Source organism: Papaver somniferum, chromosome 9 (assembly GCF_003573695.1).
Source record: "Papaver somniferum cultivar HN1 chromosome 9, ASM357369v1, whole genome shotgun sequence".
Lineage (NCBI taxonomy): Eukaryota > Viridiplantae > Streptophyta > Magnoliopsida > Ranunculales > Papaveraceae > Papaver > Papaver somniferum.
The window spans coordinates 91584746-91609151 of record NC_039366.1 but is presented as its reverse complement, the minus strand read 5'-3'; the positions used below and the strand labels follow the sequence as shown (position 1 = coordinate 91609151).

The 24406-nt window shown below is 39.7% G+C and overlaps 1 protein-coding gene across 1 annotated transcript; it reads right to left on the bottom strand.

Moving 5' to 3' along the window:
• Nucleotides 1–865: 865 nt before the first annotated feature.
• Nucleotides 866–4111, bottom strand: LOC113308043 (pheophytinase, chloroplastic-like). The gene is made up of 8 exons (XM_026556512.1): nt 3756–4111; nt 3583–3675; nt 3041–3252; nt 2340–2484; nt 2184–2256; nt 1581–1727; nt 1367–1492; nt 866–1274 (listed from the first exon to the last, which is right to left on the bottom strand). The coding sequence occupies exons 1-8, from the start codon at nt 4034–4036 to the stop codon at nt 1188–1190; spliced, it is 1164 nt and encodes a 387-aa protein (XP_026412297.1). The 5' UTR covers nt 4037–4111; the 3' UTR covers nt 866–1187.
• Nucleotides 4112–24406: the final 20295 nt, after the last annotated feature.

The following is a 24406-nucleotide window of genomic DNA, read 5'->3' as shown; positions in this document are numbered from 1 at the left end:
CACCACGTAGGAAGAGAGAAAGAGCGCGAATGGAAGAGTGTAATTTGTACACTCTCTCAGCTTCTTCAAGATCACCATAGGAGAAGCTCCCTTTTTATACACTAATATGCACAGTTACAAATATACCCTTATTATATAAAACTGCACTGTTCACTTTTCCTACACTGCACTGTTCACTTTTCCTACACTGCACTGTCATATGTACATCGACTATGAACCTCATTCCAACATAATCTAAAATAACCTTGTTAGTTACAAGTAACAGTGTAACGCCACTCAAAATCACCCATTACTGAAGTGCTATTTGTCCACGGTGGATAATTTAGCGATGCTGGTTACTGACAAGCTAGACATCAATTAATTTATTAGCTTAAACATGACTTACTCTAACAAGCTGGCACTAGATAATGGGTAGTTAATCATGGTTAGTGGTCATAATGAATCTGACAAAGTGCGTACGTGGATAAGTCAATTTAAAATCGAAATGAAAGGGATTCTCCATTCCAACTGTTTCGAGCAAACTAATTGTATTGAGGATAAAGTTCCCGGGTGGTATTCTAATTCGGCAACAGGGTTGTATTCGTAAAACAGATCATTATGAATACGTGATATTGATGTCGGTGGTGAACATGGTCTTTGTGTTGGTCAGGCTGTGCCAATAAGGGTATAAACCGTGTAATCATGTGGTGGTAGTGCATTGTTGAAATGGTGATCTTCAGTTAATAGGGTTCTGCACTCACCGTGAAGTTGTGTCATTAATAAAGCATTCTCATAGTAATCATTATTTTTTTATCTTAAGAAACTTCAAATGCCTCAGTTAATGGATAACAGATTTATACAATTTCCAAATGCCTCAGTTAACTACAGTCTCAACACTTAGTTTTATTTTGACTTGTGTCTTTCTGTTTTGATATTGAAGGAGAAATTCATCAGTTGACAATTCATTGGTAACATGCTGACACAAGGCTCAACTCTTTTTAGAAGTTCTTATTTTCAATTAGTATGTCTTTATTCCCAATTTGAATCAAGCCTCATGTTCAAATGCCTTTATAAACAAATATAGCACATATATTTGACAGACTAACTTTCCAAATAAGCTGAGGGGAAAAGAAGGCTTTGTTTGACATAAAGTTGAAAATCATTTTCTGAAGTAATGAATCACATTACTTACCAAATAATAGGATGGGTCAAACAACAGAAGCACTGGCTTTTGTTGGAGCATGGCGTGCCACAAACAATTCAACTAGCGGGTTCACAAGTTGTGGCGCCTCATCCTTGAACATAACCACATTCGAGTTAAATCTTAGTGAATGACAAATATACTAGTGTCAAAGTGATGTGATAGAGGGAAAGAAAGAAAGAAAACCTGCGGACAGTGCCCCACATCTGAAAGGACAACGAAATCTTCTACGGTGTCAAAATCTCCATATGCTCTCCCAAGATCGATGGGTTCCCATGGATCCTTATCACCCCAACCCACCAAAACAGGGCACTGGAAGGAATAACAGTGAAAATTGTGTTAACAGAATAAAATGAACGGATTTGTATACGGTAATTGCAATATCAGGTTGGAGTCTGACCTTCACTTGAGGGAGTAATTCCTCAGGTAGAGGACCATCTGAGTAGCAAATGAACTCAAGAAATACATCAACAGCACCAGGTTCCAAACCCGGAAGCAGGATCTTTTCAACTAATTCATCTGTTACTTGTGAGGTATCGTGATAGCACTGAGAAAAATGCAGTTCAAAATTAATAAAATCAAGACTACTTTTAACAACAACATTAGAATTTATTTAAATAAACACAGTTTACATTATAATGATAGCAATAGCAATTTACTTGAACAAGTATGGCTAGTATATATTGGGAACACAGTTTAACTGACGTTTGAGTTCTTTATTGTTGACAATCAACTAACTTAATGGGCGTATTTAAAAAACAATTCATACTTTGTCTTGCTTTTGCGAGATGGTCAAGTTAAAAAGAGATCACTACAATAAAGAATATAAGTATGAACGACGGAGCATCCAATTGAAATGAAGATTGTTATAAAATGGTCGACAGAAACAAATATAGAGGAAAAATAAATTTATTTTCAAAAGTCTCTATGAGTCGCATATTTAAGCTCCAGTGCAGACACTAACATTACGGGAATAGAAATTCAAAGTCTGAATAGGATTTACCTGGCAAAGAATATTTTTGACCGATTGCGGTGTTGCAACAGCTTCGAAGAAGAATTTCCCTACAGAAGTGTTTCTGTCATAAAAGGATAATTTGTTAGCCACTAAAAGAAAACACATCAATTTTTGACAAATACGGGACCATCCTAACAAGTTTACCTTAACAAATTCTGAAATGATCTGATAAAAGGTCTACCAAACCAAGGTTGTTTCTTAATGTGAAGCATCCTCAGGGAAATATTCAGAAGGACAATTCCCTTACAGATCTGAGGTTCCATGACTGCAGCCTGAAGACCAACAAGACCTACACAAACAACCTATATTGATGATCCTTACTTATTAATCTGAAAACTCCAAAAATGAGGCTCATATCCTGAATATGTTGTTATTTATAGTTGTATCAAAATGTAAAGAAAAAACTGAGCGGATAACCAAAAGAAAAACAAATTTGTGTTAATTTACATGAATATTTCCCTTAGTGTCAAGAGAGTGAACTGCATACATACAACTATATTTCAGCAATCATATAAGGGCTACTAATATATTGAGTTTACATTGAAGTTCCTTCTATTTATTACCAGTAACATATATACAAATATAAATGACATGACCAATCAGTGGTAACTGATTCCGATTAACTACATTAAAATAGCAGTACATAACAGAAGGGGATCAGTACAAAAATTGATCCCTATTTCAGTCAGTAGCGATTGCTCCAAAGAACATAAAAGTCAATGTAATGCATTGTTTCTTTGGTCTTTTGCATCCAAAGAGCAGAAATGGTTAATGAAGATGCACAAAAACAAATGACAAGAGAACATATCTCATATGGGATTTAGAATTCAGCATAGGTGGGTCACCTCCGATTGAGTTGCATATGAAGAATGCTTCATCTTTGATCACATCAGTGCAAAATTCATTTATCTGATTAGCCCAAGTTTCAAATGTGTAAAAGGACTTGTCCCCGAATTCACGCGGATTTGGTTTGTCTGAGTAACCATAACCAATAAGATCAATTGCGTATACCCTATGCGACTTTGCAAGGACTGGGATATTTTTCCTCCAATGGTCACTGTTAATGAGAATCATATAGAATTTGTGTCAGAAACTACTTGTAAAGAAATGGAAAAGATAGATTACGGATGCCAGCAATTGAAACACCATGAACATGCTCCACAACTTGGGAGCATTCAGAACCTTGACATTTGACTTGAAAACCTAGCCCTAACTTTATATATGCTTGAAAAAGCATCATAAAGATATGAATTCATTTATTGTTTTTCACTGTTTTGCAATGGAAATGCACATACATCTGCCTGAATGTACATCATTGACATGGAAACAAGGATGACTGGTGACATAGTACGTAAAACTGCAAAATTCCATAAACTTAATACAAAACCTGTTTGCTCCAAATCCATGAATTAGAACCAATGCAGGTCCAGTGTTTCCTGAAACCTGATAGCGAATAGAATAATCCCGCCAATTCCAAGTGCTGCATTTAACATGCACCGTTCAATTTCTAGATAAATACTAAATTAGCGAAAAAAACAAGAAATCTAAAAGGAGATTTACCAGCTCTGTAATTGAACATCAGAGTTCGCCGTTGTTGTCTTATCTTCTTCAATAGGATCAATTGAAGAAGAAGCATTTAAACTCAGATGACATCGATGTGATTCATTGAGATAAAACCTAGGTTTTGGGTGTGAGCTTATGAATTTACACGGAGTATGTATATTTCTGAAAGAAATGGATGAGAAAATCTTATCATGATTTAGTCGAGGGTTTGAAGTTGAAATGGGGAACTCAAACTTAATAGACAACGAAAAGAAATGAGGAGAACTGGTGCTCGTCATTTCTGAGATAAGTAACAGAGAAGTTGCATGTTCACATGGGAGGGAGATTGCAGCTGTGGAGCAAGAGAAATTAGAAAGCTCAAGGGTAAGCTAGAAAAGATCTTGTCATTCGATCCTGTTTCATCCACGTGTTTAGTAATTAGGATGTGGTTTTCTTGACCTTCGTTAAGTAAAGTAAACAAGTCATTGAAGTCAATTTGACCATTAAAAAAGAACTCAGACGGCACTCAGAAAGTAATTTCCATTTTCGACAACGGAGATAGAATGCCGGCCATGTTTCTTCATTTTCGTTGAAAATTATGAGAGTTTACTTCTCATTTTTTTTTTGTCCATTGACATGACTTCAATCTTTTTCTTCAAAGGAAGATAAATCAACCACAAAATTCCAATTCGCAATCAAACAAACACAAAACAAGAATAACCTCAACAACTATGATGTTTATAAAAATACACTTTTCCACAAACACCATATAAATTAACGTTACCCATAGACATTGTTTCAAACAAAGAAAATGAGTCCTAACACTCCCAACATGAAGATTTCATATTTTCTCTTCGCCCTCTTCGTCTTTCTGTTCTTCTCTCAATCAATCTCAATTGTTCATTGTCAAATAAACGTATGGCCTAAACCACGTGTACTCTCATGGCCGTATCCTCAAGCAAATTTTGTATCTCCTTTGTTCAGAATTATCTCTCCAGATCACAAGCATCTCTCCGTTGCTGTCTAGCGTTACCTGACTTTAATCCTATCTGAACGTTACAATCCAATCATTGCACCTGCAGTTAACATCACAGCCTCATCCCCAGCTTTAGAGATTCTAACGATAAGTGTAACGGATCTCAGTTTACCGTTACAATGCGGTGTAGATGAATCATACAGCTTAACCATCCCCACCATAGGCTCAGCAAATCTCACAGCAGCTACCGTACGGGGTGCTATGAGAGGATTAGAAACATTTTCCCAACTTGTTTGGGGTTACCCCTTATTAGTTGGAACTGGTTTGTATATTTCCGATTGGCCGATTTTTGGTCATAGAGGTGTGATGCTAGATACATCCAGAAACTACTATGGAGTTGATGATATAATACGGACTATTGGAGCTATGAGTGCGAACAAGCTCGAGTGTTTCATTGGCATATAACTGATTCCCATTCTTTTCCTTTAGTTTGGCCTTCGGAACCATAACTAGCTCGAAAAGGATCTTATGGACCTGAAATGCAGTATTCTGCAGTATTCTAAAAAAAGAAACATATTTTAGGGGCTTTAAGATTGTGGTTATGAGGATCACAAAATGACAAAAAAACGGGTTTAAATCCAAACCCCTTATCCCAATAATTAAAGTAAGATTAGTGATAAGATTAGTAATAAGATTAGACTAATTATTTGATTTATAGTTTATATTTGAAATCAAAATCAGGGGATTTTATTTTTTTTTTGGAAATTGAAGTAACGGTTAGGTTTTCCAACCGTATACAAAACCAGGGTAACTTACGATTGGGAAACCCAACCGTGTGCAAAAGTTAGTTAAACACTTACGGTTGGGAGTTCATATTTTCCCAACCGTATACAAAACGGGCGCAACTTACGGTTGGGTTTTCCCACCGTATATAAAAGTAATTAAAGGTTTTACGGTTGGGAGTTCATATTTTCCCAACCGTAGAAAATTTATACGGTGAGAAAAACAATATTTTCCCACCGTAAATCAATCCTACGGTTGGGAAATCAATATTTCCAAAATTTATACGGTGAGAAAAACAATATTTTCCCACCGTAAATCAATCCTATGGTTGGGAAATCAATATTTCCAAACCATATCCAGTTCTGAAACTAATTTTTCAATCTCTAATTTGATCAAATCTAGCATATTCATCGGATCAAAAGCATTAAAAAAGGATTGGGTTTTCGGTTCTTACCCAATTTGAAATTATTATTGACTGAGAATGGATGATTAATCGTTGTTGAAGAAAAAAAAATGGCGATGGAGGAGAAGAAGAAGAGACGGGTGGGTTTAGGTTTAGGTCTTTTCTTTTTCCGACCGGGTTTAGTTTAGGTTTTGTTTTTTATTTAGGTTTGGAATTATTTAGGTTTGCAAAAGATATTTTTGTATTTTTGATAACAAAATGGGTCTCCCTACATTCACATTTAGGATAATTGAATCCATATGAGCCCTCAAAACCAAATTCTTGGAGCCCTTATAATAGGTTTCTAAAAAAATGCAATTTATTGGACTTAGTGCAAGCACTATGATTGCTTTTTTTTTTTTTTTGGCTTGGCATTATGGTTTACTCTCATGCTAGATTGCTTAGAAATTTGGCCAAATTTAAGCTAAGAGCTATGCCATGGATGTGGAAGATTATACAACTGTAGTGCTGGTAAAACATGACTTAGCACTTGCAACTAAATATCTGCTATGCACGGAAGCTAAAATTCTCGGACGGAAATTATATTATTTTCTTTGACCTTTTGCATTTTAAGCCACACCTTTTAAAACCAAATCAAATCTAACTGCACAATTCAGTTCAGGTGGACCTGGTTCCCCCAAACATTATTCACGTGAAAATTAGTCATTTGTAATAAATAATGGTTGAGTTTTTTTCTCCTCTTGGCTTGGCTAGATGGTAGAGAAATCTCCAGAACAATCAGCACCAAAATGTTTGCTTTTAGTACAGCTTTTGATGCAGACGATAATGAACGTATAACGTCCTGGATGAGATCATCCCAAGAGTATAAACGGATGATGCGTTTGGGTGCAAATATGAACATAAAAATATTACACATTTTTATCCGATCGGATATCAAACGAATAATAGATATCATATCCAATAATATAATAAAATAAAAATAAATTGTTTATATTTGCAAGATTATGCATAACAATTTGGGTACGAATATTTTAGACGTTATTTATTAAAAAGTAGATATTTGGATGGCTATATATTCAGGAATAACTGGGAGAAAAAAACATGACACACTAACTAGCTGCTTTTACGAGGATTTGATTCAGAAGATTTGGATGGCTATATATTCCACCAAATCTGAAATCTAATATCAGACCTTGTAGCTTTCCAGCTGCTTGGTTACAAAATCTTCTCATAAATTGTACAACATAATCACTAAGACTATTCAAAAAAGAGTGACAAATAATTAAAAGATTTGTCTTCCCACGAGACATTAGACAACAGACCATTATAACCTTGAATAACATCTTGATTATGTTCTTCAACTATAACTTTAGAGAGATCCAATTCCTTTATCCATTTCAAAGCGTTAAGGACAACTAGAATTTATGCCTGCATAATGTCTCTAGCTAATCCTGTATAAGCCATTTCCCTTATACATCTTCCTGTATGATCACGCAAAATAAGAGAAAAACCAGCATTAGAGAGGGAGTTAAAAATTGATGCATCAATATTAAATTTTAACCAATTTTCTGGGGGGGGGGGGGGGGGTCCACTGGTGATGGTATATATTGTTCTATGGATGTTTGGATTATGTCTAATTTTGGATGTCATAATAAGTGCAAAAAAAAATAATTTTATGGATGATAGACGTATGGTGACTCTTTTTTCCTTCAAAAACCATCTCATACTTAGATTTCCAGATGTGCCAAAGAACAACAACTGCAACTCTGGGAAGTAGGGATTTTCTGCTGCGAAAGAGTTTTTTTTATTAAACCAATAACCAATCCAATCCTGGATATCTTTTTTTATTGATAGAGTGGTGGAGAGCAGTTGAAGTGCCAAACCAAATAATATTAGTATAATTGGATTCCATGAGTATGTGAGTAGTTGTTTCCTCTTTTTTAGTGCATAGGGGATGATTTTGTTAACATGGTTGATATATTGTCCAATCTTGTTATTAACAAGGAGAATGTTATGACAGCATTTCTAGATAAACTGCTGATTTTATGAGGAAGATTTGTATGCCAAAGTTTGAGCCATACCTTATCTTATATTTTTGTATGTTTGGGGTTGAGTAGGGATGCTAGATTTCTGCATTTCCCTTTAAACATAATTTTCTCTAAACATCCCATTCTTAGTTAAAGACCATCTCGGCTTGTCTGTAGAGCCTATATAAATTATAATTTAGAGAATCTTGTTAACAATATTCTGGTTTAAAAGTTTCATGAATTTTTCAGTCTTCCAAGTGTTTGTGCTTTGATCAATTAGGTCTTTAACTTTCATGCTAGTTGGTGGAATGATGAGAATCTGCATCAGAGAATTTAAAGTAGTGTTGGATATCCAATTATGCTTATAAAAATCTTTTGAACTATCTCCCACTTCCAACACATAGTACTTGTTTATAATCTCCAAACCAAATTTGATGCTCTGCCAAACTATGGACCCGCTTTTCGAAGTTGATCAGATAAAAGATCCTTGTTCTGGAAATAATTGGCTTCAACTAGTTGTACCCATTTGGAATCTTTTTCATTAAGAAATCTGCATGCAGGTGTTGATGCATGAAAATGACCAATCCTAGAATGGGAAACCCCTTAATCCATTAAGGGTTCCCTTTTAGGATAAAGAGACTTGGGGACTAGGCCAAACCCATTAAGATAGGGAAACCTTAGTTTACCCAAGAGTACACATGGATAGTTGGGCCTTGGCCTAGAGGGAGAGGCCCTTTAGGGTTTGTATTAACTTAAGGAAAGGGAAATGTCAAGTTTAGTAATATGGTAATCTTATGGGCACTTATCCATAAGAGAGATATTATAAAAGGGAAATAAGGTACATCTCTTAAGGCATCATTGATTCCCTACTACTTCCCTAAACCTATCCACTCCTTGGGAGTACTTTCTGTGATTAGGGCGAGTTCCTCCTTCCCACATTCTACCCATCAACATTGCGACCACAGTGGGAGGCTCTTAGCCTCTTTTCCATCATGATACTCCTAGGTGCGAGTCAGGAAGTACCAGGGGTGGAGCAGTACCTGATCCGGATGGTGTTACCGTAGAAGATGTACAAGGGGAAAGTGATGAAGAAATACATTTCCAAGCAGTAGTCACGACACCTATCGTACAAGGGGAAGGAGCATCCCAGGGTGCAGGAGCGCTCCAGAAGAAAGGAGAAATGCCTAGAGAGAAAGCCGCAGCTGATACCAACGAGCGGGAGATGTCTGAAATACAAGAGGAGTTAGACGCGTCCATTAAAAGGCAACATGAGTTGCGCGGACGTCTGAAGCGAGCAAAGGAACATAGCACGGCAGCCACTAAAACAGTCAGCACAAAAAACACAATTTCGGGCATGACAGAAGACGCGATCACCAAGTATCTAGAGGCCCATTATCGAGTAACGAAGCACAATGCTTACGATTCACTGGAACCCCCGTACTCTGCAGAAGTCGCTGATTACTTATATCCCGAGGATTACACATCGCCAAAATTCAAGACATATGGAGGAAAAGGGAATGCGCGGGAACATGTGAGTCGTTTTATATCAGCAATGATTGTGTACGCTCAGGATGAGATCCTCTGCATGAGAGAGTTTCCTAAGTCACTCACGGACAACGCTTTTACCTGGTATGATAACTTGAAACCCGGAAGTATCAGCTCGTGGCCTGCCATGGTACAACTTTTTTTTGAAGAAGTTTTACTCCGCACAAAGAAGAGTCACAGCAATAGACTTGGGAAGGTGCACCCAGCGGGTCGGAGAAGAAATTGGTACATATATCACTCGCTTCCGATATTTCACACTATAATGTCACGAGAACATCCCGGAGGAGCGCTTGGTGGAGATTTGTATTCGAGGAATGGATGCAATCTTCCGGCTAAACTTGACGAACTTCAAGTTTCAAACTTTTTTGAAGGTCGAAGAGGTTGCAACCCGGATATCAGACTGTGCGGATGTTATGAACTCGCGGACAAGCGAACACAATTGGCAATTACATTCTGTTAACACTGCATCCAATGACCAAGGAGGTGACAGAGGAAAGGGAGGAGTGGGCGCTTTCGGCTCCTACCGAGGAGGACAATCCGACGGAAGAAGGGGAAGAGCGGATGGAGGAAGATCAAACCCGCCACCACCACTGTCGTGCAGCAGGGAGCAGATAATAGGACTTCTAGGACAATGGGTGGCCAACAAAGAAGAAACTTCGCCGCCTGTGGCTACAAAACCTACCGCGGCAGAAAAGATGCACGAATGATACTTCCATTATCACCGGAGGGTCCATCATCCGACTATGGAGTGTTTTTCTTTGCGCTACATAGTGCAGAAAAACGAGCCAGAGGCGAGCTAGAAGTAGGAGAACAAAGCATCCAAAGGGACCCACTCCCTCAGCACCAAGTTATGATTATCTCCCATGAACCCGCAGAAGGAGAAACCTGGAAAACATGGGAAGACACGGAGGAGGAGGAAGCATGTGAGGCGTCTGAGACAACCATATTTTCAGACACAAATGAAGTCGCTAGCAAATTCGCCCAAACCATTTTGGCCCAGCAATTCTTCGACTCCCTTGGCTTCAGCAAGGATCAAGTCCGCGAGGCATCCAAAGCCATCACAACAATTGCATCTGGAAAGGTGTACAATCCGATGCCTAAGGAAGCTATTACTTTCACTCGAAAAGACAAGACCCAATCCGACCCTCGATGGATTAGAAGAAGTAAACCTTGGCACGGAAGATGAACCTCGCTGCATGCGCATTAGCAAGCATCTGGAAGGAGAAGAAAGGTCATGACTGATTGGTAGGCCTCGGGAAAGTGTATAAAAATGAAGCGAAGAAACGCGGGCCTACAGTAATACCGCAAGTGCACGGTCGTCAGTTGTAGCTCGTGCAAGTACGGGTCGATCCACAGAGATTGGGAGTGTTTTGTGTGTTTAGCTATTTGGGCTCTAAATTGCTATTGGGCTCTTAATTTGCTTTGGGCTTAGTGGGTTTGTTTGTAATGATGAAGTGCTTTAGGCCTTGGGCCTTTGAATTGAACTGAGCCTTGGGCTTTGAGTTAGGCTTTTGGGTTAAGCCCACAGTTGATTGAATTGGGCCTCAGTTATGTACACAGTAGACTGGGCTTAACTTCACCCAATGATGAAATGGGCTTCAACTTTTGGTTCAAACCTGGGCTTCAGTTTGTACAAACAATGGACAGTGGGCTTAGAACTGAGAACTGAGCTTGGGCTCAGTTGAAGTGAGCTTTGGAGCAGCAGTGCAAAGAAAGCAGCGCAAGGGCTTCTGACTTAGTAGCAAAAGAGGAGTGTAAACAGTGGCTCTAGGCCAAATTGGAAGCAAACCAGAGAACAAAAGAATGGCAAAAACAGCAAAGATTAAACAGACTAAAAACTAAACAGCAAAATAAAGATGACAATGAAGAAAACAGTGTGAACAAGATAAATGAACCAAGGCCTAAGGCCAAGGGCAGGGATGTGGAGAAGAAGTAACAAAGCAAAGCTAAGGCATTCATCTAGAGTGGGAAGAGAACTAGCTTGCTCATTGTCACTAGTGAGCACTAGTTTCTCCCCACTACTCAATCAACACAATGCACTGAAATTTCTAGCTTAACATTCACACAAAACAGTAAACAAGAGTGATGAAAGAACACTAGGATGATGAATCCACCATTAACCTAAGGGATATTCTACTCACAGCTAAGAAAATTACCAAAGTGCTAATTGTCTGATTAAAGCACAAGTAGTCTAAGGGCTTAGCAACACTGAACATGAGCTGCACATGATGAAGACTATCTCAGCTGGTTCATGATTTCATCTAGTCCTAGCATTTAGGATTCAGAACATACATAACAGGAATAGTACAGAACATTACATCTAATGGAGAAATTGAACAATACACAGAACATGGAAAAACATGGATAGCAAACACATGAATTGAAAACAAGGTGAACTAAAACTGAATTTGGAATTAAAATTGCAAATTAAAATTAAGTCTACAAATACAAAACAGGGAAGAAAAATCTACCCAAGAGGAACTGGCTAGTCCAGCCCTCATGGGGATACGCTGGCTAGTCCAGAGATAATCCATTACACCCACCACAGTCCCCTTTTTATACCCAATTACATGATTAGGGTTTACACCCTTTTCACCCAAAATCCCCAAAACAGTAGACATTAGGGTTCTACCTAATGTGACAGAAAATCACAGTTAAATTCAATTACCTACCCTATATCACCCACTTTATCTTCTCCATGCTCTATCTCAACCTAATTAGGATTTATGTAAAAACCCCCAAATTGACAGAACTAGGGTTTGGTAAATTCTTACCCAAATTGATGTGATTTGACGAGTTTTTCTTCGACCCATTCTTCTCCTTGGTCCTCTGTTCCATTCCCATGCTTCAATTACTACTCGAGACTCACCTATTTGACTGATTTCTCACCTAGGGTTTCAGAGAAAAGAATGGTGAGAAATCAGTGAAATAGAGGGCTAGAGAGAGGGGTATTAGGTGGTTTAGGTAATATGGGTGGTTGTGATGACGGTATGGTGGTTGCATGATGGTTGTAGCAGGTGAAGAAGGTGCTGGTGATGATGGTGGTGCGGCAGGTGAAGAAGGTGGTTCTGCAGAGGGAGGTGAGGGAGGAGAGGTCGATATGGGTTAGAGTAGGGGCTGTTTGTTTGAGGTCTAGGGTGTTCGACACTTGGGTGTGAGGCGAGTTCATCGATTTTTGATGTTCAGCGAGACTAAGCCGTGAGATGTGGAGCTGGTAGGTAGATCGGACGGTGATGCGGAGGCAAGCGAGGAGCGACCGTCGGATGAAGGGATACAACGAAACGAACGGTGCTAGATTAGGTTAGGTGCTGTAGTGTAAGGCAAAGATATCAAACTTTGATGAACAGCAAAAGAGCAACCGTTGGATTCAACTACCATCTAATCTGAAGGCTTGGAATTTCAGCGCTGTGGTGCATGGCAGAGACTTCAGATTTTGATGCTCTATGAAGGAGCGACCATCGGATGCTTCTGAGAACTGATCTGATGGCTGAGAACGGAGGCGTTTTTGTGTGTAGAAAATGAGGTTGTGCGCACCATTCTTCGCGGCTTCCTTGCGTGATTTCTCCCGGCTTTTCACTACTTTTCTGCTCTTTTTGCTCCGCAAGTCATCCGAACTTTATTTATTACCTAAAAATGCAAAATTAAGTAAGAAAAATATTTATTCTCGAAAACAATGAAAATACAGAATATGGGATAAAGTGTAGAATTAATGCACAAAAGATGAGTTAAATGCCAACAAAAAGGGATAGATATATACAATATTTGGCACTCATCACTGATCAACCGGATCTGTGAGTATCGGGATGTGTTTGCATTTACTCATGACGAAATGTCGGGTCTTGATAGCAGTTTGATCGCGTACAACCTCAATGTCTCGCCTGAGTATCAGCCTGTGAAGCAGCGGAGGCGCAACTTTCCGGAGAAGATAGAATTTGCGATCAAGGAAGAGGTGGAGAAGATGTTGAAAGCCAATTTCATTAAATTGATCCAACACTACATGTGGCTAGCTAACATCGGACCAGTGGAAAAGAATAATGGTAAGGTCTGGTGCTGTGTCGACTACCGATATCTGAACTGGGCATGCCCTAAAGATGATTTCCCCAGTACCAAACATCGATATAATGGTAAATAACACATGCGGGTATGATATGTTTTCTTTCATGGATGGATTTAGCGGATATAACCAAATTAAGATGTCCGCGGAAGATGCGCACAAAATAGCTTTCCAGACCCCATACGGGAATTTCTATTATACTGTAATGCCATTCGGGTTGAAAAACGCGGGCGCGACCTACCAACAGGAAATAGTGGCTATCTTCCACGACATTATGCATCAAATTATGGAAGTTTACATAGATGATGTGGTGGTGAAATCCCGAGCACGAAAAGATCACCTCAGCCACTTAAGGCATGTCTTCAACAGATGTAGAAAGTATCACCTAAAGATGAATCCTCTCAAATGCGCTTTTGGAGTCACCTCCGTAAAATTTCTGGGGTTTGTTGTTACCGACAAAGGGATACAAATCGATCCGGATAAAGTTAAAGCGATAACTACTATGAGGTCACCCGCAAGCATAAAAGAGTTGCAGACTTTTATTGGTAGAGTGTCTTATGTCCGAAGGTTCATCTCAGGGCTGGCACAACTGTTATGTGCATTCACACCACTGCTAAAGAAGAACAAGCAGTTCCAGTGGGGAGATGAGCAGGAGCAGGCCTTTCAAAAGCTTAAAGAATGTTTAATCAGCGCGCGGGTCCTACGACCTCCAGTCAAAGGCGAGCCTCTATACTTGTACACTGAATTTACCAATGTAGCGATCGGAGCACTGTTGGCTCAAGACCTCGGCAACGACCAACTGTGCCCTATTCACTATATCAGTAGAGGGTTCATGGATGCGGAGTTTCGATATTCGAAGGCGGAGCAGGCATGTTTAGCGCTTATCTATGCCACACAAAAATTACGATCATATCTGCTTGCTCATGAAACCATAGTGGTGGCGACAGCTAATCCGATCGCTTACCTGGTGACAAAACCAGTGTTATCCGGCAGAACGGCCCGTTGGTTACTACAACTATCCGAGTTTGAGCTAAAATATCAGCGGTCGAAAGAAGTGCGCGGGTAAATATTTGCAGATCTGTTAGCCACGTTCCCGGGTATGGATATGACAGAAATAAGTGATGAAATACCCGTAGAAGTTGCGGAAGTCCAAGAGGAAGAACGTTGGACGATGTTTTTCGACGGATCGTCCTACGGCTCTTATGGAGGAGCAGGGATAGTACTTGAGATGCCCAAGAAAGAATTATTATCATTCTCTTTTAAGCTGGACTTCGAGTGTAGCAACAATGTGGCAGAGTATGAAGATTTGATTCTTGGGTTACGAATGGCCGAGGAACTCAATCTAGGGGAAATCGACGTCAAGGGAGACTCGAAGTTGGTTACAAACCAAATATCGGGTGATTTTCAGGTAAAAGAGGCACATTTGGCACCATACATAGCGTAAGCTCAAGAACTAATAGAGAGGAGAGGAAGTATCGTCATCGAGCATACTGGAAGATCCACCAACAAGCATGCGGACGCATTGGCTACCTTAGAAGCCAAGCTATAGTTAAACGAAGCCGACGAAGGCACCATAGTGGTAAAAAGAAGAGCACTTCCCAGCACATGGAAAGAAGATGCAGCGTTCGAATTAAAGGATGATTGGAGAACAACATACATCGAAGATCTGACTAGACAGGCCGACGATCAATTATTGCCCGTTAAAGTGCTGAAACAATTTGTTGTAATCCGGGGAGCATTATACTTCTGAACATCCGGAGGCGCTTTATCACGATGTGTAGGAAAGTCAGAGGCGCAGGAAATACTAAATCGCGTCCATGAAGAATCATGCGGACAAACAGGAGGAATCTCGCTGTACTGACGGCTACAGAGGATGGGCGTATACTGGTCAAATATGGTAGTCCAAGCAGCGGTAGTCCAGGATAAATGTGATGATTGTCAAGCACCCCCACAGCAGACGGAAATATGTAGTGCGGAGATAAAGGACTGGAGACAACCTTACATAGACTTCATCCAGCACGAACACCTACCGCCAAATAGACAAGAAACGTTAAAAATTCAAAGGAAATCCGGACGATTCTTCATGAGTGAAGGCATCCTCTATAAGAAGAGTTTCGGGGACAAGATACTACGTTGTCTGTCACAAGAAGAGGCGGAGATATTCATGGATACAACTCATGATGCCGAGCATCAAGGTATGAGAAAAATCTTCCTTCATTTGCACGAAGGTGGGTATTACTAGCCCACGATGAAGTTTAATACGGGCGAGCATGTGAAGAAGTGCCAGCAGTGTCAAAGCCATGGATCATTAATCCATGCCCCGCATACCTTGTTACATAGTGTCGTCACCCCATGGCCTTTTCATAGCTGGGGACTTGATATTATCGGGTCGATACGCCCAACTTCATCCGGGCGGCACAAGTATATCATCACCGTGACCGAATACTCTACCAAATAGGTTGAAGCTATTCCACTCCGGGACTACTCAGGTGCCACGGTCGCTGCATTTATCAAAGAACACATCATATGTCGATTTGGTGCACCTATGATTATACGCTCGGATAATGGTACTTCTTTTGTTAATCAAACTTTCATGGATCTGTTGAACCAATATGGGATCAAGTTCCACACTTCGACTGTCTATTACCCCCGGGGAACGGGCAGGCTGAAGCAACCAACAAAACACTGTTAAGGATACTAAGCCGGACAGCGCATGATCATCCCATGGGATGGCATGAACAGCTACCCATTGCACTCTGGGCATATCGCATCTCCAGGATAAGTTCAACTGGTGCTTCCCCTTATTCCTTGGTGTACGGAGAAGACGCGATACTGCCAGCAGAAATTATGATGCCATCCGCATGCGTGGCTATGGCCAGCCTCACAACCCCGGATGAGGTTAGTCGTTTCGCTCATTTGGATGCCTTAGAGGAACGACGAGCCAAGGATGAACGTTTCGCGGATAAGTACAGGCAACGGACGACAAGATATTATAACCAGAAAGTGAAAGAACGAGTCTTCAACGTGAATGATGTAGTGATAAAAATCGCACCACATGTCCAGCGCAATGAAAAAGCAGGAAAATTTGCTGCAAATTGGCAAGGTCCCTATATGATTAGCGAAGCAGCAGAGAGCGGATATTACTATCTGAAGCAAATGAATGGCCCACGCATCAATACTCCTATCAATGGTAAATGGCTTAAAACGTATTATGCTTAAGTAACCTAATGTACGCCGGATGGCTGAGAAATAATAAAACAATTATCTTATATTATATTTTGATTCACGTTAAATTCTCGCGTACGACCCGATAGGACGCGTTAATAGTCCAAGAAAGGGCTAGGATCCGTGCATGGCTTAAATGAAATGCACCAATAGTCCAAGAAAGGACTAGACACCGTGCATGGCTTAGATGAAGTGCACTAATAGTCTAAGAAAGGTCTAGGCTCCGTGCATGGCTTAGATGAAGTGCACCAATAGTCCAAGACAGGGCTAGGCTCCGTGCATGACTCAGATGAAGTGCACCAATAGTCCAAGAAAGTCCTAAGCTCTGTGCATGGCTCAGATGAAGTGCACCAATAGTCCAAGAAAGGTCTAGGATCCGTGCATGGCTCAGATGAAGTGCAGCAATAGTTTAAGAAAGGACTAGGCTCCGTGTATTGCTTAGATGAAGTGCACCAATAGTCCAAGAAAGGACTAGGCTCGTGCATGGCTTAGATGAAGTGCACTAATAGTCCAAGAAATGACTAGGCTCCGTGCATGGCTTAGATGAAGTGCACTAATAGTCCAAGAAAGGGCTAGGCTCCGTGCATGGCTTAAATGAAGTGCACCAATAGTCCAAGAAAAGACTAGGCTCCGTGCATGGCCTACATGAAGTGCACCAATAATCCAAAAGGAATTAAACCCTGTGCATGGCTTGACAAAATGCACCAATAGTCCCGGACAGGATTAAGGTTCTATACTTAGCTTGACAAAGCACGTCAATAGCTCCGGAGGATGATACCTCTCGTGCATGATCAGTAAAGAACGCCATAAGTGTAAGTCCTGACTAATCCAAATGATAAGATATTTTATAGAAGTAATATTCTTAAAGGAAATTACATGTGTATATGATACGCGGAAAATAGCACAAATAGCATGCTCATAAGCGCCCGACACGACATACATATAAAACAATATATTCTGTGGCAGAATCCACTAAGTCAAACAATATATACTCTCAGACGCATTGTTCTAGCGAGCCATGTTGGAAGTCTCATCCTGCTCCTCGAATGCATTACATGTAGTTTAATTGCATAGCCAACCTATGAGTTCGCAAAATTCCCAATTCACCCTCCAGGACTAGTAATCGTACCAATTCCACCTGTTTATTTGAAGGATGCACCAAGGCGCGTATCATGAACAAAGACAAGGCATAACCATGCATACGACGACTCGGCAGATGAGACGCGGATATATCATAGTCCGCGATTACCTGATCAATATCCACGATCATGAGATTTATCTCTTGCAATAGTCCATCGGCTTCATGGCGAGCGGAGATAGCATCATCCAATGCACTCTGAATCCTGAAAGAAACTAGCCCGGACACTTAAGTCTTCCGAGTTGTTAAAAATATCTTATATTGTTTGTCGAACTGAGCGCGAGCTTTTGTACGAATCGCCAGCCTTCTCTCCCTAATCAAATATATCTCGGTTCTTACGAGCCGCAAGCGATCTAGTTCGGATCCTCTCCTATACGAGGATACTAATGATGGCACAGAAGCCACAGACAGCACATAACCATGCAAGTGTTCAGCCATGTAGCAAATAATAGCATAGACAATGAACAGAGTACAAAACGGAGACTTCATACTAACACAAATAATCTATTTATAAGAACTACAACTACCCAAAAAAAAATATCATGGTAGCATATTATGCTCCAAGCGAACCTCATCAAGGGTCATCTCAATGGATCTAACACTGTGACCCGCCTCAACACATGTAAAATGAGTAATCATACGTTGCTCCCGGCAATAACCACGATACTCCAGAAGGGCTAAATCGGGAAGACCACATTCGCTTTGAATCCTCTTCACCAGATGATCCGCAACAGACAATTGCTCAAGCCAACTTGAGTTCTCGATATCGAAAGTATCTCGAGCAAGGCACATCACCCGGAAAAGACGATTTAAACGTTTCATTTCAAGAACTAATCTCACACGATTAGCCATAAATCCAAAACAAATGAAACAAAAGGAGAAACAAAACTCAAAGAATATTATGGTGATTAATCAAAACGGACGTTCATATATATAATCAAGACAACACAATATCCAAGGAGACAAAAAAAAATCTTCAAGATGAGGATGACCCAGCTATAAGCGAGCGGCAGTAAGAAATGTCTTCGTCCAAGTCTTGCATTATTAATTGTGCTTCCCCATACTGGGTAGTGGAATCGGTATAAGTATTACGCACCTCCTTCAATACTTGATGAACCTTACGCATAGCTTCACCAGAAGCACACGCTTTTTGAGACATATCTAGTGTCTCTTTATGCTCGTCATAAGCTTTGTGGGCCTTGTCCAGAGCGATCAGGCGATGAGTCTGTAGCATCCCGACTTCATCCTTCAAAATCAACAGACGCGCCAACTCGGCTTTCATGTCGGCAGGACAAATAAGAGCAGACACGGCACACAAAGTCAAAACACACCCATGGAGATTCGGACCCGCCTGTTGAGTGATGAAAGCGCGGCAATCATCTATTGCATGTTCAATATCAGTCGTCATAATCAGCGCTTCCTGAAATAGGCGCTCAGCTTTTTCCCAGGCAGCTATAGCATCACCCAGTACACGTTGTACGGATAGAGTTACGCGTTCGGGCGCCTGTGACTCCCTAGCCATCGAATAAGTCTCATACTGCTCATTAAATCGCGCGTGCGCAGCCACTCTATTAGCCATTCTAATCTCTCTAAGTACCTCCACTTCAGCTTTCACTGACAACAAGCGAGTCATCTCATGATCCTTTTCATGAAGGATAACCAGTATTCCACTGGGGATAAAGCCAAGGTATATCCGTGAAGGCGATGAGCCATCAGCTGCACAAAAATATATATAGCTAACAACCAGAGGGTGAAGGAAATACAAAAAGAAACTTGAGAGAGTCGAAAACAACTCCATTCATCCCTACTTATAGAAATGCATAATGATACCATATTAAATATCACCCAACCATAATAATAAATGAAGTTAAACCATACAATAAATAATGTCTTGCAAAAGAAAGCAAACCATAAAATCCTCAGTCTCACCAAAACAAAAATAAATAAATAAATTGTTTAAGAAATCGTCATCAGAAAATATCCAGCGCAACCAGCTCGGCCCTCTTCCTAGTTAGGCGCCCATTGACCTCCTCAGCAGCATCCCGAGCGGTCTTCAGATCCTTAGTAGCTCGACCCACGTTCGCCATGAGTTGATCATAAGCTTCCTTCTTAGCATTTGCAACATCGAGTAGCTGCCTGTGTTCCCGCTCCAACTTCCCGATCTCACGAGGTAGCGTAGTCCACGCGCTATGGCTAGCCTTCGCCTGGTCCAACAGATTCTTGAGCCACTGAATGGGGAATCAAAGAACTAGATAAGTCTGAATGGTAGCGTCCCACTTCCTCAAGATATCCAGACCAATTGGAGTTTCATCCGCCAGGGAAAGACCCTCCTCTATGATGAGAAGATCCTCATTAGCTACGATCAAAGAATTGATGGGCATTTCCTCATGAACACACATGTGTCCAAACTTCTCCACTATGCGCCGATAGGTGGCTGCTTTGGACAAAGGGACCCAAAATCTTGTACCAGTGTATGGGCTGTCGTAGGCTCAACAAATTATTAAATATATTTCCTACTAATTAACTGGTAATATAGCGGTAGTAAGAGATCGTTCCCACAGAGAGCTGTGTAATTGATATGTTATTTGATCAGCAAGATAAAGTAAATAACAAAGGGGGGATTTGGTTTTAAGATTAATAAAAAGATAATAATAAAAGAAAGATGTTCAAGGAATCCTTCGCCGTTACCAAGCGATAAGTGGATTAATATACTTATCTATTGTTCATAAGAACCATTCATCACCAACTGTGGAATAACAGCTAGCTCAGTGTTATCCCCAAAACTCCTTGTACCACGGATACGGAAGCTCTCCAATATCAGATTCTATTCAACTGAACCACCAAGTAGTAGCTCACTTAAGGTGTAATCCAATCGAACGCTTTAAGCTTTGTGAATTAGTTGGATCCCAGTAGTTAAACTCTTAGCTCAAGGTTTACTTGCTGGTGTTATCTTCACACAAGATTGCTACACATAATCCCTCTGTAAGGTCTCGCGATTTCTACTTGTGTAGAGAGTTAATCGACGATTACTTATCTCATAACTTCCACTAGCAATAGAACAATCAACCTACTGATCTAGTAGGCCTCCCAAATCAATACAAGAATCACTCATAAACCCTAGATATGGTAAAGACAAACGATGATGATAAAAACTCTCAATATATTTGTATTATTAATAAAGCTTCTTGCTTAGAACATTAAATTCATCCTTAATCAACAAAGGATTTAGCTACTCATATTACAAAGAAGATGAAGAATGGTGGTTTCCCCCTAAAGTGGTAAACCCTAGGTTTTTGATGTAAAACTTGTGATATGGGATTCGATTATCTTTTTACATAACCTAATACCTTTTTATATGTTTACATTGCTTAGTCTCCAAGTATTTTGTTAGGTTTAGGCCCGACCGGAAAATATGACCTAACGACTCCAAACGTGCCCTTAGGCCTTCCAAGGTGTGAATACACGTTTCCCATTTGATAAGTTCGCGTACCCAGTCCGCAAACTTCAAATTCTAGCAGATATTTTCGGAAAGAAGTCTGGTTCGCAAACCCAATTCGCGAACTTCAATGTCTTCGGTATTCAATAAAAACTGTTTTGGCCACAACTTCTTCATCCGAACTCGGAATGTCCTCATTCTTTTTGCATTATTTTTATATTTAAATTCTATTCAAGATGATGATGATAAATCCTTAATTTTAATGAGTTAAGATCGGGCTTTGGCCTGAGTCTTGATTATGAGCGTTTTGCTCCTTTTCGTCGCACTTCTTCCACTTCTCTTGGACTTGGGCGCTTGGATACTTGGAATACTTATCTTCATAGATCTTTTCAGAATTTTATAGCTTCTTTTTGGATGATTTACCTATTGGAGTCAAATAAGAGAAAAAAATAGTAATAATACGAATACATGCAAGAATAATAGCTAAAACAAGTATGGAACGGACACTAAAATCATATGAATTATGCACTTATCAAATTCCCCCACACTTAGATTTTGCTAGTCCCCGAGCAAACTAAATAAAACTAATCCTAAATACAACAACTCCATGTCGTGAGGATACGGTTACTCTTAGCATGAATAACAGGCCTTTAAACCCCTAGGTGTCCCTAGTGAACGAGTTATAGTATCGTGAGGGTTTACAAGAGGTATACCCACAAAACCTACTCCAATCTCTCTCCTTGGAAGAACCACTAAGTATAGACACAAAGTAGAAATCCAAATAATTATATTGCATATGTTCTTTAGCTGCAAACATCCCACATACATTCCAATCATCATACATTAGCAATTACTTATGTGTGACATTCAACCTGTTTGCAAAACTCCACTAAGATAGTCATTGTACTTGTTGCAACGATTTTCACAACACTCGCATACTGAAATCAGATGGATAGATAAGAAAATGGAAATAGAAAAGTGAAGTGTGCAAATGTTGACTTAAGTGAAAGATGTTACCCACAATACTTGGATGAATTTCTTCAAAGGATATATATTTATAGCGCACTAGTTGAGAGAATCACCCATTTAACTCGACCACATGATTAGATACTCTAAGCGCATGTTCCTTTTCAGCAAGTACATGATAGTTGCCTTGGATCCTGCACTCCACGCTTGCTTAGGCGACGGAGACAGGGACAACGTTTCACACATACTGCTATCAAAGTGTCAAGAACCTCATCAATAGTCTTTTTGACTTGCTATATAATGATGATATGGTTTTTGTTTTCATCGACTATGATTAGTCTGAAATTTCGGACCTATCATTTATTAGTAATGTCGATAAAAGAAGAGGAGCCTTATTTATATATAATTTTTTTTTCCGGCTCACTCTTTACTCTTTACGAGTGTAAGATAGTTGTCTTATGGGGCTTTTATATAAACTCAACCAATGATTACCTTGCTACAACATCCACGGCAGTATCTGGATCCCACCAAATCACTTTAGAGAAACATAAAACTGCAACAAAAAAAAAAGTGTTTCGGTAATGATTAATTGCGAGGATGACTCTTTCAAACGAATACCATAGCTTAGTTTCGCATTCAATTATGAACGTATATATATTTAAGGATTGAAATACATGGAACTTAATCTATAGCTTGAAGAACTGTTTCAACCTAAAAAGGTTTAGAATGTCATCCTAAATAGCTCATAATTAACTCCAAAAGATGAAGTCTCAAGAATACAAGAAATCAAAGAGTATGATTATTTGTTTTGTATGCAAACCAAACATGCTTAACTACTCCCCACATTTAAACTCAACATTGTCCTCAATGTTCAAAACCGAAAATTCTGATTTCTGACATAACAACCCTGAAAAACTCAAAAACTGTACAAATGGGTAGGGAACTAGGAAAAACATCATAATCTAAAGTTGTTCGCCTACTTCTTTTCTATAAAGTGTCAAAAGGGCACAGTGTTTCGATAAACGGTCGGACTTTTATGGCTTCCGGACTGACTGACATGCAGTCTGAAAAAGTTATGGAAAAATACTGAAACTCAAATGTCCAGGCCTATCGCTCCGACTTAACAGACTCCGAATTCAAATTCTCTTTTTGGAAAGGAAATGTATGTCTGTCCTATTTAAAAGTTGGGGTCAACCACTCAAATCGGACTTCTTATGAAGTCTCGAGAGCTATTTTCGTAACAAGTGCGCAGTCAGAATTTTTCTGACGAAAATAGTTTCTTCAAAGCTTTCATTATAGATATAGGACTTTGTAAAATCTAAGATGGGTATGCAAGATATGATATGAAAAACTAAGAAAATTAAAAACAAAAGGGATAAAGATACAAAATCGAAGGGTTTCCTCCGACGCAACGCTTGGTTTAACGTCGTCAGCCCGACGTTATTGTTATCGTCCGTACACCAACAATCTGAAAATTTGGCAATCCTTCCAAATAACAATCTGCAATTCCATTAATAACTTCAAAAATAACATTAGCACAAAATATAAATATTGAAGCTATCACTTTATTGAAGTTTCCCCCACACTTAGTCCTTTCTACACTCGAAAGTGGATAGAGAACATAGAATTCGGGAACTTCAAAAGGTTCCTCAGCTTGGTGAACCTGCACAATACTCGTATCAAACACATCAAGTGGTGGATACTTAGAAGCAAAATAATCCGTTAAAACTTTAGAAGCACACAACTCCAATCTTAAGTGATGTCGATCAAAAGATTTAGAAATATGCAAAGGATTAGACAAACCTTCCACAATCTCTTGTATTACAGGATCCTCATCATTCTTAAAGAATTGAAATGAATTATTTACCTCATTTGTATCTTGGTCCTCTATCAAACTATTTAGCCATTCTTCGTCAGTTTCTGCTTCAATCAAAATCTCAGCATCATTATAATCCTTGGCAAGTTCAATTGGGTCTTCCACAACTTCAACCAATTTGGTTTCATTCTCAATCTCTATTTCTTCAATAACCTCGTCATCGGAATCAGAATCATCTCCTAGAAAGTCTAGTTCATTGGTGCAAATTATAAAATCATTGTTTGAGTACGTTACACCATT